Source organism: Schistocerca serialis, chromosome 6 (assembly GCF_023864345.2).
Source record: "Schistocerca serialis cubense isolate TAMUIC-IGC-003099 chromosome 6, iqSchSeri2.2, whole genome shotgun sequence".
Taxonomy (NCBI): domain Eukaryota; kingdom Metazoa; phylum Arthropoda; class Insecta; order Orthoptera; family Acrididae; genus Schistocerca; species Schistocerca serialis.
Window position 1 is genome coordinate 538,640,158 of NC_064643.1, and position 26,841 is coordinate 538,666,998.

Sequence of the window (26,841 nt, forward strand, 5' to 3'; positions counted from 1 at the left end):
GAGCAATCTGCCTGCTACAGCGTTGTGCTGTGAAGGTTCCTCGCGTAAATGTATGCAGCGTTATTCCATCATTTTGCGTAACGCCTGCCCACACCGTATCGCCTAGGCCGCACCGACGACGTTCATGAATTTTCTGTGGTGTGGGCCGTGTTCGCCTCTCTCTGTCCACACTAACTGGAGGCCACAATCGCTAGCAACAGTAAAGCAGTATTCGTCGGAGAACATCGCTTTGGACCATTGTTGCTGACCCCAACTATCATGCTGCCTACACCAAGGAACTCTTTCTGAACAGTGACGTGGTTGAAGTGTAACGCATTCATCGAGCACACAAACCAGCGTGAGTTAATCGCCGCGACATGCTTCTGTCAGACATACGAATACCGGCAGCGTTTCTAAGGGCTGCAGCGATCTGCTTAGGAGTGAGATATCTGTTTCCTTTTCGCCACTAGGGCTACGTATCGATCCTCTTGCGGTGTGGTGGTCCGCCTACGACCACCGTCATGGTTTCACACAGAATTTTGACCTTTATCGGCCTTTTTTAGTCGCGAGATGACGCTTTTCGATACACCCATTACTGCGGGCACAATAGTGACTCTTTGACCGGCTTTGAACCTTCCAATTTCTCGTCCACGATTCCGAAGCAATTACCATTGTTCGTTACTAAGTTGTTCCTAAGCAATAGTCAAGCAGTGCAAAACTGGCCTGGAAATTATTTAATGCAGCGTAAAATAGGAAACCAAACTTACGTCATGCACATTTTTGGTGCATTTTTTAAGTTGGGTTGCCTGTTTTAAGGTGCATGAAATAATTTCCAGGCCAGTTTTATTTTTCGCTGCCCATAAAACATCTTGTGCCATGATGAAGCAGCTTTGGCTCACGTGCACCCACGTAACATGAGAAAAGGAAATAAAAAACTATTTTATTAGTGTTTTTGATGGCGCACGCGTTGCCGTCAATTTCCTGTGAAATTTTGACTTTTGGTTGTTGAAGTGGAACTTTTAGAAAGGAAGGAAAAACACATCTTAAAGCGTTCTCGATTCTTGTGCCTACGGATGATGCCACTCAGTGTCCACTGCTACGGACACAGAAGCTCAAATAACTCAATGGCGAAGTAAGATGAAGATACTGACTGTATAGAATGCGGGGGAGTTTTTCCTTCCTGACCTCCAAGTACCAGAACAGTGCAGATGAAGAAGACGTTTGACACGGGACATGAATGAACAAGTACTGGCATACTTACATCAACTTTTGTAGACATTAAAATTCCGATATGGAAAGATAGAGAATACAAAAAAATATTTTTTCCGAAATATGGCAACCATACAGACCTCGGGTATCCTGCAGCTGAAGAAGTCACAACTGTCGCAAAACGAAGTCAGATGAATTGGACAGAATGATTGCAATGACAAGCTATGGTCCTCATTACCAAAAGAAAAGTGAAGAAGATTATAATGTAATTAACTACGAACGTCTTCGGAAATCATTTATTATTTTATTAATCACTTTTGATACTAAAGAAAATAGAATTACTAGTGGTGTATAACTTGAAAAGTGCTTGTAATATTAAGGTATTCCGTAAAGTCGACTGAAAAACTGAATTATGTTCTAATATGCCTCATTATTTCACCTTAATCGCCTTTGGCACGGCAACTACTGGCTATCTGGGGGAGTCTCTGCAAGTACAAGAACGTAGTTAATAGGAAACAAATCCACCACGAAAAATGAATGTTCCTTGCAAAATAAATATCGTAGAAAACAACAGAACACTCGTATAACAATGATAATTAAGTTTCCAGTGTAATTTTCTATCTGAAGGTAGTAGGATACACCTCGAGTGTATCAAAACAGTTATATAAGCGTGGGAAGTAGTAATTATTTTCTCGAGTGGTCACGCTCTCTCATGATTTCTTTCTGTCCCAGAAATACTGTTTTCGGCTTTGTTAGAAATAGTTGTGTTTTTTATCACTGTGTTTGCTTTATCAGCGTTTTGAGAGTGCTGTTTCTTCTTTGTGTAATTTTGTTCCTTAATGTATTCGGTTAGAGCAGGTCGAGTGTGTTACTCGCAAGTTTGTCCTGCTTCTTTTGCGATAACGAACTAAAACAAAGATAAAACACGGGAACAGACAACTGAAGACTGAGGGACAGAAATAAATAATCAGAATGTTGATTTTAAATTGGTAATGACAATGCAGAAATGCTCGTTTCCTTATTCATTTCGAACCCTTTTGAATGTTTATTTGAAACTGCTGTCTGGTCGCTGGGTGCTCTAGCTCTTCTTTATCGTCAGCTCTACGAAGAAATTACGTTACACGTATATAATTACGATTAATGAAACGATTCTTTCATTCGGACTATATTTAATGAGTATATTAATATATAGGTGTATAATTTCTTTACACAGCTTCTTTATCGTATTATGATTGATCAGGAGACTTGCCCCATCACGGGCATAGTACATTAGGCGATATGACACGCACTCACGTGTAGTAGGAGCAGAGTAACACTTCGACGGCCTCAACTAGGAATTTCGTAAAAGATTTATCTCCATAACTACTTCACTAAAACTGCACCTCCCTTTTAGTGTAATTCGACTTAATTTTTATTTAACTGTCTTGATCGTACAGCTTTTAGAATAGAATTACTGGTTTCGGATATGCAGTAATTATCTTCAGACTACGTTGTTGTTGTTGTTGTGGTCTTCAGTCCTGAGACTGGTTTGATGCAGCTCTCCATGCTACTCTATCCTGTGCAAGCTTCTTCATCTTCCAGTACCTACTGCAATCTACATCCTTCTGAATCTGCTTAGTGTATTCATCTCTTGGTCTCCCTCTACGATTTTTACCCTCCACGCTGCCCTCCAATACTAAATTGGTGATCCCTTGATGCCTCAGAATACGTCCTACCAACCGATCCCGTCTTCTGGTCAAGTTGTGCCACAAACTTCTCTTCTCCCCAATCCTATTCAATACTTCCTCATTAGTTATGTGATCTACCCATCTAATCTTCAGTATTCTTCTGTAGCACCACATTTCGAATGCTTCTATTCTCTTCTTGTCCAAACTATTTATCGTCCATGTTTCACTACTTCCATACATGGCTACACTCCATACAAATACTTTCAGAAATGACTTCCTGACACTTAAATCTATACTCGATGTTAACAAATTTCTCTTCTTCAGAAAAGCTTTCCTTGCCATTGCCAGTCTACATTTTATATCCTCTCTACTTCGACCATCATCAGTTATTTTGCTCCCCAAATAGCAAAACTCCTTTACTACTTTAAGTGTCTCATTTCCTAATCTAATTCCCTCAGCATCACCCGCCTTAATTCGACTACATTCCATTATCTTCGTTTTGCTTTTGTTGAAGTTCATCTTATATCCTCCTTTCAAGACACTGTCCATTCCATTCAACTACTCTTCCAAGTCCTTTGCTGTCTCTGACAATTACAATGTCATCGGCGAACCTCAAAGTTTTTATTTCTTCTCCATGGATTTTAATACCTACTCCAAATTTTTCTTTTGCTTCCTTTACTGCTTGCTCTATATACAGATTGAACAACATCGGGGAGAGGGTACAACCCTGTCTTACTCCCTTCCCAACCACTGCTTCCCTTTCATGTCCCTCGACTCTTATAACTGCCATCTGGTTTCTGTACAAATTGTAAATAGCCTTTCGCTCCCTGTATTTTACCCCTGCCACCTTTAGAATTTGAAAGAGAGTATTCCAGTCAACATTGTCAAAAGCTTTCTCTAAGTTTACAATTGCTAGAAACGTAGGTTTGCCTTTCCTTAATCTTTCTTCTAAGACAAGTCGTAAGGTCAGTATTGCCTCACGTGTTCCAGTATTTCTGCGGAATCCAAACTGATCTTCCCCGAGGATGGCTTCTACTAGTTTTTCCATTCGTCTGTAAAGAATTCGTGTTAGTATTTTGCAGCTGTGACTTATTAAACTGATAGTTCGGTAATTTTCACATCTGTCAACACCTGCTTTCTTTGGGATTGGAATTATTATATTCTTCTTGAAGTCTGAGGGTATTTCGCCTGTTTCATACATCTTGCTCACCAGATGGTAGAGTTTTGACAGGACTGGCTCTTCCAAGGCTGTCAGTAGTTCCAATGGAATGTTGTCTACTGCGGGGGCCTTGTTTCGACTCAGGGCTTTCAGTGCTCTGTCAAACTCTTCACGCAGTATCGTATCTCCCATTTCATCTTCATCTACATCCTCTTCCATTTCCATAATATTGTCCTCAAGCACATCGCCCTTTTATAGACCCTCTATATACTCCTTCCACCTTTCTGCTTTCCCTTCTTTGCTTAGAACTGGGTTTCCATCTGAGCTCTTGATATTCATACAAGTCGTTCTCTTACCTCCAAAGGTCTCTCTAATTTTCCTGTAGGCAGTATCTATCTTACCCCTAGTGAGATAAGCCTCTGCATCCTTACATTTGTCCTCTAGCCATCCCTGCTTAGCCATTTTGCACTTCCTGTCGATCTCATTTTTGAGACGTTTGTATTCCTTTTTGTCTGCTTCATTTACTTCATTTTTATATTTTCTCTTTTCATCAATTTAATTCAATATTTCTTCTGTTACCCAAGGATTTCTACTAGCCCTCGTCTTTTTACCTACTTGATCCTCTGCGGCCTTCACTACTTCATCCCTCAAAGCTACCCATTCTTCTTCTACTGTATTTCTTTCCCCCATTCCTGTCAATTGCTCCCGTATGCTCTCCCTGAAACTCTGTACAACCTCTGGTTCTTTCAGTTTATCCAGGTCCCATCTCCTTAAATTCCCACCTTTTTGCAGTTTCTTCAGTTTTAATCTACAGGTCATAACCAATAGATTGTGGTCAGAGTCTACATCTGCCCCTGGAAATGTCTTACAATTTAAAACCTGGTTCATAAATCTCTGTCTTACCATTATATAATCTATCTGATACCTTTTAGTATCTCAAGGGTTCTTCCATGTATTCAACCTTCTTTCATGATTCTTAAACCAAGTGTTAGCTATGATTATGTTGTGCTCTGTGCAAAATTCGACCAGGCGGCTTCCTCTTTCATTTCTTAGCCCCAATCCATATTCACCGACTATGTTTCCTTCTCACCATTTTCCTGCACTCGAATTCCAGTCACCCATGACTATTACATTTTCGTCTCCCTTCACTATCTGAATAATTTCTTTTATTTCATCATACATTTCTTCCATTTCTTCGTCATCTGCAGAGCTAGTTGGCATATAAACTTGTATTACTGTAGTAGGTGTGGGCTTCGTATCTATCTTGGCCACAATAATGCGTTCACTGTGCTGTTTGTAGTAGCTTACCCGCATTCCTATTTTCCTATTCATTATTAAACCTACTCCTGCATTACCCCTATTTGATTATTTATTATAACCCTGTAGTCAACAGACCAGAAGTCTTGTTCCTCCTGCCACCGAACTTCACTAATTCCCACTATATCTAACTTCAACCTATCCATTTCCCTTTTTAAATTTTCTAACCTACCTGCTCGATTAAGGGATCTGACATTCCACGCTTCGATCCGTAGAACGCCAGTTGTCTTTCTCCTGATAACGACATCTTCCTGAGTAGTCCCCGCCCGGTGATCCGAATGGGGGACTATTTTACCTCCGGAATATTTTACCCAGGAGGACGCCATCATCATTTAATCGTACAGTAAAGCTGCATGCCCTCGGGAAAAATTACGGCTGTAGTTTCTCCTTGCTTTCAGCCGTTCGCAGTACCAGCACAGCAAGGCCGTTTTGGTTATTGTTACAAGGCCAGATTAGTTAATCATCCAGACTGTTGCCCTTGCAACTACTGAAAAGGCTGCTGCCCCTCTTCAGGAACCACACGTTTGTCTGTCCTCTCAACAGATACCCCTCCGTTGTGGTTGCACCTACGGTACGGCTATCTGTATCGCTGAGGCACGCAAACCTCCTCACCAACGGCAAGGTCCATGGTTCATGGGGGGGGGGCTTCAGACTACAACAGAAGCAAAAAAAAATAAAATAAATAAATAAATAAAAAATAATAATAATAATACATACTAGCTACCACATTAAGAGGTTAAAAACAAGTGACAGCACTTATAATAAAAACAGAAATATACCTCTCATTCTGCTGGACTGCAACAAATCATGTCAAAACAAGACGAGTAAATAGGGCCACGCATACTTCAACTAGCCATATACAGAATGCAAAGGGATCCTACAGGCCTTTGATGCACGCATAACGTACAAATAAATATACAAAGTAATTAAAAGGAATTTCATGTAAGCGTACCGTTCTTTAAAATATTCTTAGCTAAATATAAAAAAGCAAGATTTTTAAAAAATATTTATACATATGAAACATATATTCGTCTTCTGACAGTTGAAATAGGTCAGAATTTTCCAAAATGTTCAAGAAACAAAAATTACTTACAGAAATTATTTTAAAACTGAATATACAGAGAAGGCTCTAAAATAAGTCTTATAAAAGAAGAAGACGGAATAAACTTTGATAATATTCATATTATCCTTCTCTCATATACCAGTTTGTATTTTGATTAGGACAGTTAGTATTAAAAATGAAAATCGAACTGGAACGGAAGCAAAGCACCGAAAATAAGTAAATTATGAAAGTATTACAACAAAATAAATAACACATAGCATAATTTATTCTAGGAAGGAAGTAGAGTGTATTTAATTTTAAAAATCATTTCTGTAGCCAATTTTTATTTTTTTAACGTTTTGATAATTTAGGACCAGTTTAAACTGTCAGAAAACGAATACATATTTCATAATGTTATACTTTTTTTTTAAATTATTGCTTTCGTATATACAATTTAGAATATTTTAAAGAACCATAGTTTTAACTGAAATTCCTTTCAATTACTTTGTGCGTTTATTTGAACGTTACGTATGCACAACAAAATCGCTTTCCATCTGGCTGAAGCATGCATTGTAGTTCTGACTCCTGCTATTTTTACATGTTGTGATTCGTTGCAGTGCAGCAGAGTGAGAGGTATATTGTGTTTTTGTTATAACTTTCGACACTTCTTTTTAACGTTTTTAAAGTGATGTTCTTCCTTTTACTTGTATTATAGTGTCTGAAGATGCCTATAGCATAGCCTAAACGGTAATTCTATTCAAAACGCTGTCCGAACTGGACAATTAAATGAAAAATTATGAAAATCATGATCGCTCCCTAGATGATCATTTTATGCCAACTTCTATTCGTCTGAAGCTGTAGCTGACTTGATTTGAGTACCACTGTCTTACTGTGGAAGAAACATGCGATGCAAAGAAACTCATTAGTCACCACCACAGACTGGAGTTAAATATTAATTCGTCCAATACAAAAAGACGCAAAACATTATTTACTATTCAGTTCCGTATGGCTCGAATTCATGTTTGATCTTTTATGTCGTTAAGAAAACTCCCGAGCACGACATAATACACTTGATGACAATAAATAACGTTAGTCTTAACAAAATAAGCAAGCGGAAGAATCGGAAATCACGACCTACAGTGTTTCAAAACTATAATGTATTCTGCCACTTCGTCCCGTAGCAGAGCTAAGCGGATTACTGTCTGTACCTCCATACGTGATCAGACCCGCTGTACGTGCTATGCTTTTATTTTCGCTTGACAGGTGGTAAGAACTACACCAATGCGTCATGTACCAATTTCGAAATCACCGATTGTACATAAAGCTCTGCGAAGAAAATTCAGCAGTTACGAAACACATATCATTGTAGTACTAGTGCGCGCACGCGCGCGCACACACACACACACACACACACACACACACACACACACACACACACAACACCAAATCGCTAATGACGAAGTATTGGATTAGGTGAATAATACTTCTCTCCTGTATTTTCAGTTATTAATTGTTATATCGAGTAATCCGACGCTTCTATGTGAACGTATTTCTAAGGTACAAGTTCTTCCGTAAACTGTTTGACATACTCTACATTCTACCCTTGTCTTATTTTTGAGATGAGTGTAATCCTGGATTCGGATACACGTAGTATATTGGGGTATATTGATCTGTAGACCCAGAGGAGATATTTGTCTACTTTAGCGAAAAATAAAGAAAAACCAAGGTAGTTGCTCGAAAACAATGTTCCAAACAAAACGTTGATTGATTTAATGTATAGTACGCTGTCAGGCAGATTCGCTTCTCTGTGAGTACAACGTATCTATAGTTGTCCTCACAATAGCAAAAGGCATTATAGCCCACCGATATATGTCCAGTATCTTTTTTCACATGCCTGCAAATTTGGACATGTTATAGGTACATAACGGACAACTTTATACCTCGATGATGAGACAGAAACACCACAAGCAGGTACAATTTTGTCGAATCCACTTTTTACTTATCGTGACTAGTTTGCACTTGAGACCATCTGAAGAGGGCAGAGCATATTTCTCGATTAATTACACCGTACATTCTAAATGATAAATACATAAAGTTGCACAAGAAACGAATACCATCGTCTGGAGATGAGCTCAGAATGGGAACTAGGAGCAAATAGGTCAGTTATGACTGGTTTTCGTGTTTTAAATGCAATAGAAAAGTTTGGAGCCCATCATGGATAAAACGTCTCTGTATACTGGGAGAGTCACTAACTATTGCCACCAAGAATAACTTCGAAAGTCTGATAGGAGCTGAAAGGTTTGTGGGACAAACGTTGCGTGGGACCACGGGGGCTATAATTGGACGTTCGTTTTTTGTTGCTAGGTGAGGCCGCTTCAGAGATATGAAGGTCAACTTTATTTTTTTTCAATGGGATGCTATAGTTTGGTACTTATTTTCTGATAACGGCTATCGAGACGAATCTGATGACATGTAACAGTAAGGTCTTTGAAGGTCACAAAGGTGGCATGAACATCCATTTACAGAAAGTGTTCGAAGTGATGACCATTGGTATCAATGCAGTGCTGCAATCTTCTTATCATGGATTGAGTGGTATTCCTCACCAAATCGGCACGTCTTTATAAACAATGTCTTAATGTCTTTTACGAATCTCCACAAGAAAAAATCCAGAGGCGTCAAGTCTGGCAAACGAGCTGGCCACACCACATCTCCTCTGCATCCAATCCAGCGATTTGGGAATTGTCTCTGCAACTCATTTCTAGCCATCAGCGAAAAAATGTGCTACACCCATCGTGTTGATACCACATTCTAAAAATGGTTCAAATGGCTCTGAGCACTATGGGACTCAACTGCTGAGGTCATTAGTCCCCTAGAACTTAGAACTAGTTAAACCTAACTACCTAAGGACATCACAAACATCCATGCCCGAGGCAGGATTCGAACCTGCGACCGTAGCGGTCTTGCGGTTCCAGACTGCAGCGCCTTTAACCGCACGGCCACTTCGGCCGGCCGATACCACTTTCTGTTCTTTGTTCCTGAAGGTATTTCTTCCGATAACAGACCTAATGTTTCTTGCAGGAATGTGGTGTACTTCCTCCCATTAAGATTTCCTTCGATGAAATAGGGGCCTATAATTCTGTCCTCCAGAATCCCACACCATCCATTAAGCGACCACGGTTTTTGGTGTGCAACTTTCCACAGCCAAAATGGATTTTCAGTTGCCCAATAATGCACGTATGCAAATTAACATTTCCATGGATCATGAATGTAGCCTCGTCAGTAAATAAAATCAAATTAATAAATGTGTCATTTCTCTTAATCTGAAGTTGACCCCATCGGCAGAATTCAGTGCGACGCATACAATCCGTACCAGTTAATTCTTGGTGGAAACTGATATGGTAAGGATGATATTTATGGCGACGCAGAACACGAACTATGTTACTCTGGCTCAAGCCAGATTCCCTTGCGGTTTGACGCGAACACACTAGGATCTCGAACCACGGTGGCTAGAGTACCAGTTTCCGTTTCCTCGTCAGTAACTTTCCTTTGTCGGATATGTTTCCGATGCGTTAAAGATCCAACTGTTCTCAATTTATCATACACATATTTAAACGTACAATGTGTAGGGTGAGTACGTTGAGGACATCTTTCTGCGTATAAATCTCTAGCTCTCACTGAATTTCGTTGGAATTCTCCGTAAATGAGAAGCATATCGACCTTTCCTTCGAAGGAATACATCATTCCCATTCGCTTGATTCGACGATACTAGTCTTACCGTTCCTATTAGTGTTGTATTGAGAAACCATCGAATGGTGTTTACATGTCAATGGCACGTTAGATGCATACGGCGTATTCGGCGAATATTTACTATTTGCACAATATACGACAGAGAATTTCTCAGAGCATGTCCTTCGATAAGTGGTAAGGAATACCACTGTAAGACTTCATCGTCTCCTGACCTTCATTGCTCTCACAATCATATTTCACACATCAAGACGCTTCATTCGAACCCAAACTCGATAAGATAAAGTCAATGTTGTATGAATTCATGTAAACGATATGCAAATAACTAATAAATCGCAAGTGCTCATCGTGGTTGAAATACTCGAGGTTGGCGTACACACGTACATTCCAGACACGACGGACACAGGAACTTTTAGTTCGAGAGAGGCAACCGCACGCCAGGAGGCCAGTTCCAACCCATCTACGTCAGCCGGTGGCCGCCCGTGGAGAGGACAGCGTTCGCCCGAGGGAAAGGAGGAACGACCCCGCCTTCGGCTTAAAAGCAAATTCCGCTACATTGTGTGGGAGCTGCCAGCCTACGCATTCTTTACACATAGCACGCTGTTTTAGAGATTTTCACAGGGAGACAGCAAACGCCAAACGCCGATACTACAGGTTTCCGGATTGGTCGCCTTAAACGAAACGTCATTCTCTCGTTTTAGAAGAGCAATGCTGATTGGCAAACGATATTTCTGACGCCTTGAGCTGAAGGAGTAATGGAAGAGACCGAAAGATATACCCCTTCACGTCTGGCGTGGAGAGGCGCCGTTCCGTTGTCGCTCTTGGAGCGAGGAACAAGTCTCTCCTCTGTACTTCACTGGGAGAGCACCTCTGTCGAGAGCGAATCGGAGTGCGACTCCCTATATTGAGTCCTTGCTATTAAGCGTTGTTCACTGTGTTGGCCGACAGACACACTTATAGTGTGGTATGAACGGACAGAGTTATAGTTAAACGCCTGCGAGCGAATTTTTGAGTGGCATCGCGGTGGACTGGTTATCTGACCGGTGTACCACGCCAATAGTTAGACTGGGGGCGAATAGGAATCTGTGACTTCATCAAGGCGTAGGGGAAGTTTGATTGGCGAAGGTTAATCCGGATAGAACGAGAGTTATCTTATTTATCAGCAGTGCAGACAGCAGTCATCGCAGCTTACGGTATAGTGCGCTACAGCTATTGCGAGCCCCATATTTCCTCCACAACGGTACACTTCACTGCATTTCACATGCGACAGCCTCTACCGTACCTAACAACATTCTAAAGGATAATTATTCAAGTTGAGTAGGCGCGCCTCTCAGCCATTCTGCCAAGTCAATAACAATCTTTGTATAGAAATTTCATTAGCGAATCCTATCCTTGAGAGATAACTTCACATTCCTAAAAGAACCAGGATATAACTTGTTCAATTCATAACTAGAAGTGCCATTGTGATTTCTCAGTATTTTTGCTAAATAAATAATAATTTTCGTTAGTTTCATGTTTTTCTTACACTAACTAGCACTACTCCAGTACCCAAGTATCCCACTAGTTAGGTAAGAAATTTTGTAAATTTTTGTGTAATTTCCTTACAGCGGACGAATCCAGAAGATATTTATTGCTTAAAGTTTTTCAGGTATTTCTCTAGAACGTTAGGAGCGTCTGCCTGACTTCTGTAGTAGTGTGGGAGTGGAAATTGCACCTTGCAGGAGCCACAGGGTAAAGGGTACATCTCAGATTAATCCGTTGCGCAGAATAACAGAATCTCAGATCAACCGCACACGCTCACATCATTTAATCCATGATAAGAAGAGTACAGCACTACACTGATACCAATGGTCATCACTTCCAGCACTTGCTGTAAATGGACGTTCATGCCAGCTTTGTGACCTTCGTTGACCTTACTGTTACACATCATAGGATTCGTCTCGATAGCCGCTATCAGAAAATAAGTACCAAATTATAGCATCCTTTAAAAAAAAAAAAAAAAAAAAAAGTTGACCTTCGTATTTCTGACGTGAACCCACCCAGCAACAAAAAATCAACGTCACATTGTGGCCCCCGTTGTCCCATGCAACATTTGTCCCACAGACTTTTCAGCTGCTTTCATTATTCTAGATGGCAACAATTAGTGACTCACCCTGTACAATATATACTAAATAACGGGCGTATTACTACTTTGCTCAGCAGTACATGGTGTTTTGATACACAAAAGTGAAATTCTTCTGAAGAGAAATTCATCGTTTAATTGCATGACAAACGTATCGCCTAAGGTATTTAGTCTTCGTCTCGCGTGATGTAAAAGTTATAAAACAAAGATACCATCAGGAAACAGATATACCATTCTGATTGTGCCGTGGAGTGTGAGAAACTAACTGTGGTTCTTTAAAATAATTTTAGCAGAAGGGGTCTCGTGTGGCGTGAGAGGTACCATCCGCTCACATCGCACATTTTCATGTCCGTCACCGAATTAGCTTAAAATGCATAGAGGTCAGTTCACCCAACAAATTATTTTATGATGTTGCTGCTTTAACATTTTAGAGTACCTACAGAGCTGGGGAGATTGTAATTACCTTAACAAGGAATATGTCATGATCTTTATCTGAAGTGGATTGTTTTCTGTTGAATTGTTGTATTGCGTTATTGATTTTTTCACTCTAGCTGCATTGTAGAACGCATACAAAAAAGTGCAGTCTGACGATAATTTATAAGTCATAATTAAACGACATTTCCAAAAAGCCGTAAGTTCTGCTCAGATAATAATATTTTACTACTGTACTGCAACCATGGATGTTCAATTGTCACAGTTTCGCAGATGAGTTAATAAGACTCATGACGTCTTAGTGTCCGTTTGTGACAAAACAGTGGATTTCTTAAACGCGATCTGCTGGTACAAAGATCGTTGTCCACATCGACACACTACATACAGCATGAAGTTCTAAAAAAGGCAGTTGTGTAGGATGTTTTACATTATCCGCAGAAAACCCTTCCCGCAATGGTTATGAAAAAGAAATTCTGCTTATACTTCAAGCATATTGCTACAGACATGTTCGTATAACGTCCCATTACCCCTGGGTGCATCAGATATTAGCTAGTTCCCCTCAGCTGCAGAGTCATCAACATTAGTGCTTAACTAACTTTTAGAATGAAAAAGAATTTTGATTGAATACTTTTATGTTGAGAGTGGTGAAAGACAGTTTCTGTAGGTGTTTTATTATATAATGAACTAATGGTTCTGCTTATTTCTAACAAGCTTTTTTTATAGAATGATGAAGCACTTAGCAGCGCATCGCGAGTGCTACCTGTAACTCCTCTTCAGAAAAGAAAGCTAACTACCCACATTGAGGATAGACATTTGTTAAAAAAAATATCCTTACTCTACACTACTTCTCTGCGTAGCAACTCTTGAGTCACCCAACTTTACTCTCCCATTTGAAAGCAACCAAATAAAAATGCGTGAGCTGAACTTACTGTTTGTAAATTACTTCACTACTGAACACCTTTCTTCGGAAGTGGTAGAAATTGGAAGACCTTATTCTGCCAATTCATTACGTTTGACCAATGCCACTAACATTAATAACACTGTGTTGGCCCTACAGCAATTTAGTAACCATTACGCAGTTACTGTTGTGTTGTGATGGATTATCTGCTACCAAGTAAATAATCAAGCAGTTTCTGGTCTACTGCGGGACTATTTACAGGTCCGAGACGTCAAATAATAATTGATACACGTGTATCAATTTTCCTTTCATAGATGCATGACACCATAGTAAAATGTTTGTGTGTAGTAAGTGACTACGTGAAGAAAAATATGTTCATACATTCGTTTCGTAAGTTTTATCCTCAACCAAACTATGTCACGGTTTAATTCTCGTATTTCAAAAAAAAGAAAGAAAATAAGGACAGGGAACTTACTAACCAGTGTTACAATCTTGCAAAATGGTGATAATAATACTGGTCTTTAAAAAATATCTGTTTCCTAAACGGAACACCATCGACCATCAAATTATTGTTTTTTTACCCCTAAGAAAATTTCATTTTACCACTCAGGGGGTAATTACCCCAGATTTGGAGCCACTGTTCCAAAGAGATTTGCTGTCCGCGCATTTGTTCACGACACACACACACACACACACACACACACACACACACACACACACACACACACACACACACACACACACAGGAGAAATTATCGTTATTGTTTGAGGAATTACACGAAGATGCAGACGTAACTTTAGTTCTTAAAATTATTTATTTGTTCTACGGTATCTGTGATGCACTTTAAATGACATTTCGATAAAATAAACTAATTGTACGAGCAAGTGTTGTGTAAAATAGGCACCTTTGGGTATTTGCGTACCTTGGTGGACGCATATCTCAGCTGAAATCAGACAAAGTGAAAGCAATTATTTCTGTTGATTTGTAACATCAAAACACTTCAGTGACCAATTTCGTTCATTATTTACGCATATATGCTTCAATTGCTTACAAGATTTCCAATAATTCTTATTAAGATCTGACCTCAACACTGTTTTGACTGATTACATTTTAGTTTTATTGCGATGTGGAAATTTTAGTGAACTACTAATATTCTGGAGCTTTTATTTTGTTAGCGTCCCGAGGCTTCATGCTCCACAAGATGCAAAATGACATTCTGAGGTTCATATACCACTTGCGCAAAGGGACTGTGACAGTTTCATAATTTCCCGTAATAGACAAAATGATACACTGAAATTCAGATCCAAAATAACAGAGGCACTCTGAAAGCAGGTAAAAGATATAATGAAATAAGACAGGTAGGTCTTCAGCCAGTATGGAGACAGAACTACTATGCAAGAAGCATCGGGGTCCAGCAAGACCGACTCCAGATTAGTCTACCCGAACAGACGCAGTAGGTTATTGGCCTCAGGTTACAAAGATATGTAAAAGACTATATTGTAAAGGACGGACAGTATTCACATGTGATAAGTTAATATTCTTCTGCTTCTGACAATTTCGTAAATAAGAATACACAAGGTGTAATGGGTAATAAGTGCAAATATTTCTGTTGGTGACTGAGGACGGTGTACTGGATGACATTACTTCAGTATTTAAGTAATTTGCAGACTAATAATTATAGCTGTTACAAGTGGTTTGTTTTTAGGCGGGTTAGTACCTCCAAATACGTATGGCAAGTGCTATTAACGCTTGTTTTCTCCTGGGCAGCAGATCAGGTGATGACGTGTAGACACGTGGACGCAAAACGGTTAGTCCATACTGACAGGCGTAGTCCAGTGAGAGGTGGAGTAACTGCAATGCAGAAAATATCAGGTCCTAAAGTGTGTGATGTGTTTGTGAAGAGACTGTTCGATGTACAGAAAAACATTCAAAACACTGATGTGCATACGTGTTAAGGTACCACGTATAAAAATATTTGCACCTATACCCGTTTCATCCTGTATTTTACTGTCTTTAAAAAGTATGCCAACACGTATTTCTCATATTTAATGATGTAAATCTATAGATTTATCATAAATATATTAAATAAAATTGTTTTACTGAATGAAGTGATGAAAGATTCAATTTTTCGAATGCCTGTTGTAAAAATGCAACACACTGAGTTGTACCTGACAGGTATATCGTACCTTACATTTGACGCTTCATTACTGGCTACAAAGTAAGATTTTTGATTTTTTCTTTCAAAAGGAAATTTATTCAGGCATTAAGCGCTTAATATTGATTATAGATGGCAGAACCAGTTTTGTTAATGTCTTTCACTCACTTTGGTAGATTACAGTGTAGGGGCGTGTTATGTAGCAGTTTAAAAATGTGGAAGAACAGATTACCAAACGAAAACGTACAAAGAATACTTAATAGGCAGTATGAATTTCATTTTCCTGGTCTTCAGGTACTTTGACTACTGTCGGTCCTGGTCTTTCAGTATCTCTGAGTAGAGAAAATCAATCTTCACGTTTCCCGCGCTCGTCAAACAAAAATAAATTTCTAGAATGAAATTTTCACTCTACAGCGGAGTGTGCGCTGATATGAAACTTCCTGGCAGATTAAAACTGTGTGCTGGACCGAGACTCGAACTCGGGACCTTTGCCTTTCGCGGGCAAGTGCTCTACCGACTGAGCTACCCAAACATGACTCGCGCCCTGTCCTCATAGCTTCAATTCCGCCAGTACCTCGTCTCCTACCTTCCAAACTTGACAGAAGCTCTCCTGCAAACCTTGCAGAACTAGCACTCCTGGAAGAAAGTATATTGCGAAGACATGGCTTAGCCACAGCCTGGGGGATGTTTCTAGAATGAAATTTTCACTCTACAGCGGAGTGTGCGCTGATATGAAACTTCCTGGCAGATTAAAACTGTGTGCCGGACCGAGACTCGAACTCGGGACCTTTGCCTTTCGCGGGCAAGTGCTCTACCGACGGGGCGCGAGTCGTGCTTGGATAGCTCAGTCGGTAGAGCACTTGCCCGCGAAAGGCAAAGGTCCCGAGTTCGAATCTTGGTCCGGCAAACAGTTGTAGTCTGCCAGGAAGTTTCAAAAATAAATTTTATGAGGCTTGCAAAGTAGAGATTCCCCACCTGTTCTGTGGACAATATTCGGTACTTGGGAAAGGACAGCACAGCTGGGGCTGGCGTGAGGCAAAACAGCCGCACGCAGCGGGCGCACTGCTGCAATCAACAGCGAAAGGGCTAAAAAATATTGTCTTGCTAAAAATATACCTTAGTTCATTCAATATGTACTGCTGTAAAACTTACGAGTGTGTCTGTACTCACCTCTTTGTATTGTCACTCGTCCAATACCCTACTATAAATTTTTTTTTTACGATTGAGGAAAAAACAGGTGGACACAATTTAGGTGACTCGACCAATATAGTCACTACAGAAGAGAGGCCTCACTGTTGTAAAATTTGGCAGTAGATTTTCATCTGGCTCTCATTGCTTCTTCTTATTTCAAAACTGCGAGGTCATTTGCTGGAGCCTGCCTAGCACTCAGTCCCGGCGCACTGTAGGCGGGACTGTCGGTCAAGCCGTGGAGGTTCCCCCTGAACAACGCTGCCAGAAATACTTACCGGGACGGGGCGTGCCGTCACTTGAGACTGTGTTCCTGGCTGCACTCGGCCCCTGGGCTATTTCTGGAGTAGAGGCGCGCCTCGGTGACGGCGCACGTCACCTGCGCCGCCGTTCCAATACGTGCCGGCCAAAGTCTCAGAGGGGCGGCCTCAGCTGTACGTGTATACTGACAGGCTGCTGCAATAATCGGTTGCAGCAACCGCGACTCCGACGCGATATTTGAGAGGGCTCGATCTCGCCTGATGCCAAGAACAACAGAACCGTTATTTTTGATACGTAGAAATCAATATCTGCCCGATTGGCCGCACACGCCCAATTTCAAAACGCTGGGATAGGCTGCTTTGAGAAACGAATTTCAAAGCTGGATGTATTAGGGTCATTCGGTAAGGAAGGTCCAATTTCTTATAGAATAGACGATTACTTTTTTTTTCAAAAATGTTTTTATTTAATACCTTACATGTTTCTCTATTTTTTCTAGGTAGTTTCCATGTATGTGTAAACATCTGTCATAACGTACTATAAGCTTTTGTATTACTAATCCATAGCTGTCTGCCGCCTATGAGGATAGCCAGGGTCATCTGCTGCTTTCTTGTCGCCGTCTGCTACGACGCGCTTGTCATCGAGAAACTCCTTTAGGTTGCGGATCTATCTGAAATTGTGAATCGCCGATGGGCACGAATAGTTTCGTCCACAGCTTATACCAAAATCTTCTGAGACCACTCATAATCGGTCTGACCGCGGTTCATCATGGGCATTTTCTCGCCCTTCTTCGAGACCTCTCACCCACTCACTCACTTTGCTGTCACACATCGCATCGGGACCATAGACCTCACTTACCTGTAGATGAACTTCCGCTGCTGCCACGTTCCTTGCTGTCCAAACCGAATCATTAACCGTATTTCACAGTTGGCGGACTGATCAATTGTTTTATCGTTTTGAACTCACACTGTAAACAGAACACTCCCACATACCAATGAAAATGACGTCGTTTGGCGAGCAAGACATGCAAGGAGTCGGTGTGCATGCGCGTTTCAATTTTCGCGCGGAATTCGATTAGCTACGATGGTTCGGAACTTACTTTCTGAATAACCCTCGTATTAAACGCTGTATGTAACACAAGGGCGAAAGATTTGTAGAGGACCCTGTCAGGTGTTTCAGAGCGTGCACAGGTCCTCCGCATCTGAGCTGTCCTAGCTGTTCACAGTGTTGTCGACTGCTATTCGTGTCTCAATGAGCTACCTGTCGAACTGTGTATATGTGGGCACACACAAGCGGAGTCATCAAGTTTTAATTATCACCGCGAAAAATAAAAATTACATAATTTTTGGTTTGTTTGGAAGTGTATGTCTGCAGTCTTGGTACACTCTGAATTCCCCGCGCTACAGTACCATACCACACCGAAAGCTGATCCCGTTAAGAAAAAGGAAACGGGCTCTGCCATTTTATTTTGGCTCTTCTAACGCCGAGTTGCCCTACTGTGACGCGGGGAATTCATTGTCTATTAATTGCATGAATTTATTTCCCGATATAATAATTAAAACTTTATTACTGCTCCTCAGATGTGGGAAGAGTGTGATTCCAGCATCACAATTTCCAGGATATGTCCTAAATCCATAATAGTAACTGTATAATAAACTGTAAGACAAAAAAAATCGACGCACCATGAAGGACTTATCCGAATAGGATGGAAATCAATAGATGTGATGTGCGTGTACTGACAAACAAACGACTACAATTTCAGAAAAGTTGGATGATTTATTCAAGAAAAAGACCTTTACAAACTGAGCAAGTCAATAACGCTTTAATCCACCTCTACAAGCGGTTATTCTGATTGGCATTAACTGATAGACTTGTTGGATGTCCCCGCGACGGGTATCGTGTCAAATTCTGTCCAATTGGCGCTTTAGATCGTCAAAGTTCCTACCTGACTGGAGGGCCCCTGTCCGTAATTCTCCAAACATTCTCAGTTATGGAGAGATCCGGCGACCTTGCTGGCCAAAGTAGGGTTTGACAAGCACGGAGAAAAGCAGCAGAATCTCTCGCCGTGTGCGGACGGACATTATCTTGCAGAAAGGTAAGCCGAAGGTGACGTGTCTCGAAGGGAAACAAAACGGGGCGTACAATGTCGTTGACGTACCGCTGTGCTGTTAGTGTGCTGCGGATGACAACCAAATGGATCCTGGTATGAAAAGAAATGGCACCCTAGACCACCACTTCTGGTTGTCGTGTCGTATGGCGGACGACACTCATGTTGGGGTCCCACCGCTGCTCAAAATGGTTCAAATGGCTCTGAGCACTATGGGACATAACTTCTGAAGTCATCAGTCCCCTAGAACTTAGAACTACTTAAACCTAACTAACCTAAGGACAACACACACATCCATGCCCGAGGCAGGATTCCAACCTCCGACCGTAGCGGTCGCGCGGTTCCAGACTGCAGCGCCTAGAACCGCTCGGCCACTCCGGCCGGCAATGCGTTGTTGGTTTGGTCAATTTGCGAAGCTCTTTCTTTTGAATAAATCATCCATTTTTTTTGAAATTGTAATCATTTTTTTATCTGTTCATATACATCCCATCTACCGACTTCCGTACCATTCAGATAATTCGTTCGTGGTGCATAGTTATTTTTGTTTGTTATTTTTGTATCCCAGAGTGTATGCTACACTGCTGTACGATTGTCAATTAAAGTGGTAAGCCAAAAGCTATAGAATTTCACTTACCGTCAGCGATTAGATTTGTTAACGTAAAACTGCAGGCAGTGACTGTTGATGAAATAGGTGTAATATGCACTCAGAATAATAAAAGTTACCATTTTGTCTGTTCAAATTTCGAAGATATGAAAAAAGCACACACACAAAAAACATCGATACCAAAGATAATAGCTGCCGTGTTTTTGGATAAAATAAGTGTGGTAGTCTTATGGAACCGAGACAGTCAACAGCATGTGACAAGTTCTGTTCAACGCTTTCAGAATCGACGATGCTAAAGGCAGCAACTGGAACGGTCTTCGTTAATGATAATGCATGCAAGGCCTCACGTGTACATCCGCAGCTGCTGGTGTGTTTTTGGATAAAATAGGTGTGGTGGTCTTATGGAACCGAAACAGTCAACAACACGTGACGTGGAACAGTCTTCGTTAACGATAATGCATGCAAGGGCTCACGTGTACATCTGCAGCTGCTGGTGTGTTTTTGGATAAAATAAATGTGGTGGTCTTATGGATCCGAGACAGTCAACAACACGTGATGACTTTTGTTGAACGCTTTCAGGATCGACGATGCTAAAGGCAGCAACTGGAACAGTCTTCGTTGACGATAATGCATGCCCGGGCTGACTTGTACATCCGCAAGTTCTGGTGGGAACTTTCCGTCCACCCTGCCTACTCGCGCCACTGCTTGTACATCGCGGCATAGGGTGATTGTCAATGTTCTGAACATAGAGACGCTTTGAAAACGTCGTTTTTAAAGAGGACGTAGTCAAGGTACCGGAAGTTTCCAGAGAGTGATGTTGACTGCGGCAAAAAATGAGGAGATTTGATAAAAACATTTATCTGAGTTTATTTTTTAGATAAACGAGCTTTTATTTTGATATTCTTCTTACGTAATAGTACTATTTATTTCCGAAATTTTGCCTTATGTAAAACTTACTGGATTGAATGCGAAGTTGAAATAATTATGCAACAGCTGATGCCAGGTAATTTCAGAGTTCACAGGAGGAAAATATCACCAGTTCTCTGCGACACAGATGTATAATCTATTCTTTGTAGCTCGCTAGTCATTAACCCGTCTACAGTCAAAAAAAATAAAAAGAAGTAAACTGTTTACCTAAGAAAATAATTATTTTTGTGCCATTCTATCGCCAGTCAGTTGTATAAGGTCTGCCACCATATTTAACCACTGAACGAAATATAAAACTGTTGAGGCTTCTGTGGCCAGTTTTTTACGTATTGCCTAATTGTCACGTTTTGTCTCAGCGCCTTCGGCTGACGCTTGTTCCACGATTTTTCTGAGGTTTTGGCAGTACTTTTGACTGGCAGTGCCAAAGCTTCAATTTCCATTGCTGAAGATCTTAAGATGGTGGACACCGAAAAGCTGTATAACGTGGTACATCAGTGAAAATGTTTGTTGTGATCGACTCATAAGATGTAATTTTGTGCACACAGCTTGCTGATATCTGTCGACAATGATCTGGTTTGCATTCCGACAGAAAATCAAAGTGACTGAGCTCCTCCGGAACTTCACGCAGATCGACGTACAGAAAGGTTTTTCGTCCGTCATAAGAAATACTCTAAATGAACTAATACTACCATATGCAAAATAAAATGAATCAATTATGAACGAAATATATTACGTTTCTGAGTGAATTACATTGGAATACGATTAGAGCATTTAACTGATGACGTAATTTTCACTTTAGTTTTCTCAAACTTCTCGTAGATTCTGCTTCATTTTCAATAAATAGTACAAGTTATAGCACGCGACTGTAGCAAGCAAGGAACGCCACGTTTTTACATCAGGTTCGTAAAGATGCATGAAGCTGAACTAGTTATTAATGTAAAAATCTTGAATCCTTGGTGCTCTCTGTAGCTTCCAGATGTTTATTAAGGGACATCTTCTATACACCATGAGTTGCACTAGAAATTTTTATTTGTCGAAACCTATTTTCGGATTTATAACCCATTATCACTGGCATCTGATATAGAGGAACAGCCACCCGTTGTCGCCGAGCTGTTCTAGGCGCTTCAGTCCGGTACCTTGCTGCTGCTACGGTTGCAGGTTCGAATCCTGCCTCGGGCATGGATGTGTGTGATGGTGATAGGTTAGTTAGGTTTAAGTAGTTCTAAGTCTAGGGGACTGATGAACACAGATGTTAAGTCCCATAGTGCTTAGAGCCATTTGAACCATAGAGGAACAAAAAAACTGTTGGTGCATCGACTTCTACAAAATGAAATCGGTATATATAGTAGAAGTAATGTTAGTCTATTTACATTATGTTCCTCTGTAGTAGTGACATGAGTGTAAGCTAATACGGTATAATCTAGAATCTGTTCTGTTACACAGTATACAGGTTGTCCTGTATGTTACTGCTGTCAAATCTTAGACAGTGACAATTCGTGAGTACTTTGACATTACAATCACAGAGTGTAAACGTGGAGCTGACAGGTCAAAGAGTCTACATCGTGTGTCTTTTGTTATTCCTAAGCTCAAATTTATATATGTCAGTGACATGCATTCATACATGTTGGCTTATTTTGCAGCTTTACAAGTTTTGTATATTCTACCTTTATATACCAACTGCCGAAAAATTGTAATTTACATATAAGAACGTATGTCACACACTTAAGTAAATATATCTGTGACAAATACCAAAAGACAGGTAATGTAGAATCTTTGACATGTCAGTTACACTTTTACGCTATATGACAGTTACGTCAAACGTTATCAGTATTTGTCACTGCCTAAGATCTGACAGCAGGAACATACATAACAACCAGTGTATTATATGATAGGACAAATTTCATATCCTATCGTCTTAACTGAGACGCGTGTCATTATTAAAACTTACATAATGTGAGTAGACTTATACAGGGTGAGTCACCTAACATTACCGCTGCATATATTTCGTAAACCACATCAAATACTGACGAATCGATTCCACAGACCGAACATGAGGAGAGGGGCTAGTGTAATTGGTTAATACAAACCATAAAAAAATGCACAGAAGTATGTTTTTTAACACAAACCTACGTTTTTTTAAATGGAACCCCGTTAGTTTTGTTAGCACATTTGAACATATAAACAAATACGTAATCAGTGCCGTTTGGTGCATTGCAAAATGTTAATTACATCCGGAGATATTGTAACCCAAAGTTGACGCTTGAGTACCACTCCTCCGCTGTTCGATCGTGTGTATCGGAGAGCACCGAATTACGTAGGGATCCAAAGGTAACGGTGATGGACCTTAGGTACAGAAGAGACTGGAACAGCACTTAACGTCCACATGCTAACACCTTTTTGTTGGTCTTTTTCACTGACGCACATGTACATTACCATGAGGGGGGAGATACACGTACAGACGTGTTTTCCGTTTTCAATTACGGAGTGGAATAGAGTGTGTCCCGACATGTCAGGCCAATAGATGTTCAATGTGGTGGCCATCATTTGCTGCACACAATTGCAATCTCTGGCGTAATGAATGTCGTACACGCCGCAGTACATCTGGTGTAATGTCGCCGCAGGCTGCCACAATACGTTGTTTCATATCCTCTGGGGTTGTAGACACATCACGGTACACATTCTCCTTTAACGTACCCCACAGAAAGAAGTCCAGAGATGTAAGATCAGGAGAACGGGCTGGCCAATTTATGCGTCCTCCACGTCCTATGAAACGCCCGTCGAACATCCTGTCAAGGGTCAGCCTAGTGTTAATTGCGGAATGTGCAGGTGCACTATCATGCTGATACCACATACGTCGACGCGTTTCCAGTGGGACATTTTCGAGCAACGTTGGCAGATAATTCTGTAGAAACGCGATGTATGTTGCAGTTGTTTGGGCCCCTGCAATGAAGTGAGGACCAATCAGGTGGTCGCCAATGATTCCGCACCATACATTTACAGTCCACGGTCGCTGTCGCTCTACCTGTCTGAGCCAGCGAACATTGTCCACGGACCAGTAATGCATGTTCCGTAGGTTCACTGCCCCGTGGTTTATGAAACCCGCTTCATCGGTAAACAGGTAGAACTGCAACGCATTCTCTGTTAATGCCCATTGACAGAATTGCACTCGATGATTAAAGTCATCACCATGTAATTGCTGATGTAGCGACACATGAAACGGGTGAAAGCGGTGACGATGCAGTATGCGCATGACACTACTTTGACTCAGTCCACCGGCTCTCGCAATGTCCCGTGTACTCATGTGTGGGTTCATGGCAACAGCAGCTAACACACCCACTTCTCCTGTGACGGGCCTGTTACGGACCCATTTGATTGCTACGACCATACCTGTTGCATACAGTTGGCGGTAGATGTTTTGCAATGTGCGGCACGTTGGATGCTCTCTGTCCGGGTACCGTTCTGCATACACCTTGCAGGCTTCAGCTGCATTTCGTCGACACTCGCCATAGATGAGTATCATCTCTGCCTTTTCAGAGTTCGAATACACCATGGTCACAGTTCCTACAACACTACACTATCACAGACGTCTGGTAACACGGTGTACTACAGTTGGTCTGCGTGCGGAGACGAATGCAGAATAACAATAGCAGCAAGCGCTACATGCGGACACTGCGACAGCTAGACCAAACCACAACAGTGCACTACAGCCACACTCGTAAACACGGTCGTCATCGTAAACATGTCCCTGCAGATGCTGCTCGCCGACCGTGGCCCGTGTTTATTAGAACACGCAACTGAACGTCGGAGGTTTCAAGCGTCAACTTTAGGTTACAATATCTTCGGATGTAATCAACATTTTACAATGCAACAAACGGCACTGATTACGTATTTGTTTATATTTTCAGATGTGCTAACAAAACTAACGGGGTTCCATTTAAAAAAACGTAGGTTTGTGTTAAAAAACATACTTCCGTGCATTTTTGTATGATTTGTATTAAACAATTATACTAGCCCCTCTCCTCACGTTCGGTCTGTGGAATCGGTTCGTCTGTATTTTATGTGGTTTACGAAACATATCCAGCGGTAACGTTATGTGACTCACCCTGTATTTCTGCTACTCTAAGGGTTTCCAGAACTTCCTGTTACAAACTTCTAGGACTTGTAGAGGGGAGTGGGTACATAATATGATTACGTACGCTTTCCCGGCGGGACTCATCAGCAGAAGTAGCATTTTCCTGAAGATGGCGACCAGTTGGATCGCCGAAATATCGAGTCAAGTTGATTTTAGGATCCGGCAGCAAACCCGAAGAGACTTTCAAGGGTACATAATATTTTGAACAGAAACCAATGTTCGGAAACCTACATCTGAAAAACATGTTTGCTAGATAGCTATGTCACAGGGTAGGCATGGTGGGATGAGGTTACGTCGGAACGGCTGACGTCACCTCACGTCTGTCCTACCTCTTCGACCACGTTCGAGTGTCATTCGCGTTACTGTGAGTGTTACAGCAACATGGCTCAGTACACGTTTGTAGAATACACCGACATGTTATTTCTGAATGGTGCAGGTCACGTTAGTGGAAGAGCTTTATCAGGCCCGTTCTCCGCAACGTCCGACTCCGTCGCACATCATTTTCTCCACAACTACGCAACGCCTTCGAGGAGGGGTACCTTCACCGTCAGCAGATGTGACTCGCGCGTTCCAAGGAGACCATACACATCTGAAATGGAAGAGGTCGTGCTGCATCCAGTTAAGGAGAAACCGCCAGTGAGTACAAGAGCAGTTGGAAATTTTGGAAATTCGTGGTAAGTTCCTATGGAATCAAACTGCTGAGGTCATTAGTCCCTACGCTTACACACTACTTAATCTAACTGAAGCTACCTTACGCTAAGGACAACACACACACACACCCATACCCGAGGGAGGACTCGAACCTCCGACGGTGGAAGCCGTGCGAACTGTGGCAAAGCGCCGTGGCAATGCGCAGTTGCTTTGGCTGTTAATAAGTGGAATTGGAAAACAAGTGATGTGCTGGGTTACGGCTAATAAATTACTTGTAAAAGTGGTTTCGTTACCAAATGTTTTCAAATAGTTGTAGCACGGAAACGGCACATTCCCGCACTTGCATTCCCAGTCAAAATATTATCTATTCAATCTGCTTTAGAAGTCCTAGAATTTTGTAACGAAAATTTTCGAACACACTATAGATACAGTTGTCATTTTGTAGAAGTCGATGTATGTACAGTTGTCTGTTCCTTTATATCAGATGCTGCTGATGACGAGTTACAAACCCGAAAAGCGGTTTAAGTAAATAAACATTTCTAGTGCAGCCCAAGGTGTATAGCAGACGTCCTTTAACAACGTTATTAATGAAGTTGAAGTGTACACAAGATATAGCGTATAGTATTAGTGTGCTAATTATTATCATTTTGGATTACCGTTCTGTTTCAGCTGAAAAATAATTTTTTCAGTTTTCCAACTAATCTTACGGGTTAATAAAAATCCTGACATCCTTGGGTTGAGAATTCGAAAACAAACAAAGTTCCATATGACATGTATTTTGCTCGTGCAATCTGCAGACATTCACGATTCACAAGTGTTGGCGCTGAGCATGTCTACGGCTGCAGCAGCGGACGGTACCTGAGCCAAGGCGACGCTGCGGCAAGTACTCACCATCGGGCGATCTGGCGGTTGAACGGATGATAGACGAACTGTACAGAGGCCGTGGCTGACGCGGGGTTCGAGCCGGCAGTTTTCCTGCAACACAAAGCATCGGCTAGAAGTCGTTCCGTACAGTTTGTGAGCTGGTCAGGGATACAGTGAATCTTCAACAGTGACAACTTATTTCTTCATAGCGCTTATTGCTAGTTACTATAGGAGTCCGTACACTACTGGCCAATAAAATTGCCACTCCACGAAGATGACGTGCTACAGACGCGAAATTTAACCGACAGGAACCAAGATGCTGTGATATGCAAATGATTAGCTTTTCAGAGCATTCACACAAGGTTGGCGCCGGTGGCGACACCTA

The 26,841-nt window shown here is 41.3% G+C and overlaps 1 protein-coding gene across 1 annotated transcript in view; it reads right to left on the reverse strand.

The window, feature by feature from the left end:
* LOC126484447 (uncharacterized) overlaps nt 1-26,841 on the reverse strand; it is a 729,699-nt gene that overhangs the window by 197,817 nt on the left and 505,041 nt on the right. Inside the window, exon 3 of the mRNA XM_050107967.1 lies at nt 26,484-26,567. Within this exon, the coding sequence (XP_049963924.1) occupies nt 26,484-26,486 (3 nt within the window). The 5' untranslated portion in view covers nt 26,487-26,567. The remainder of the gene's footprint in view (nt 1-26,483; nt 26,568-26,841) is intronic.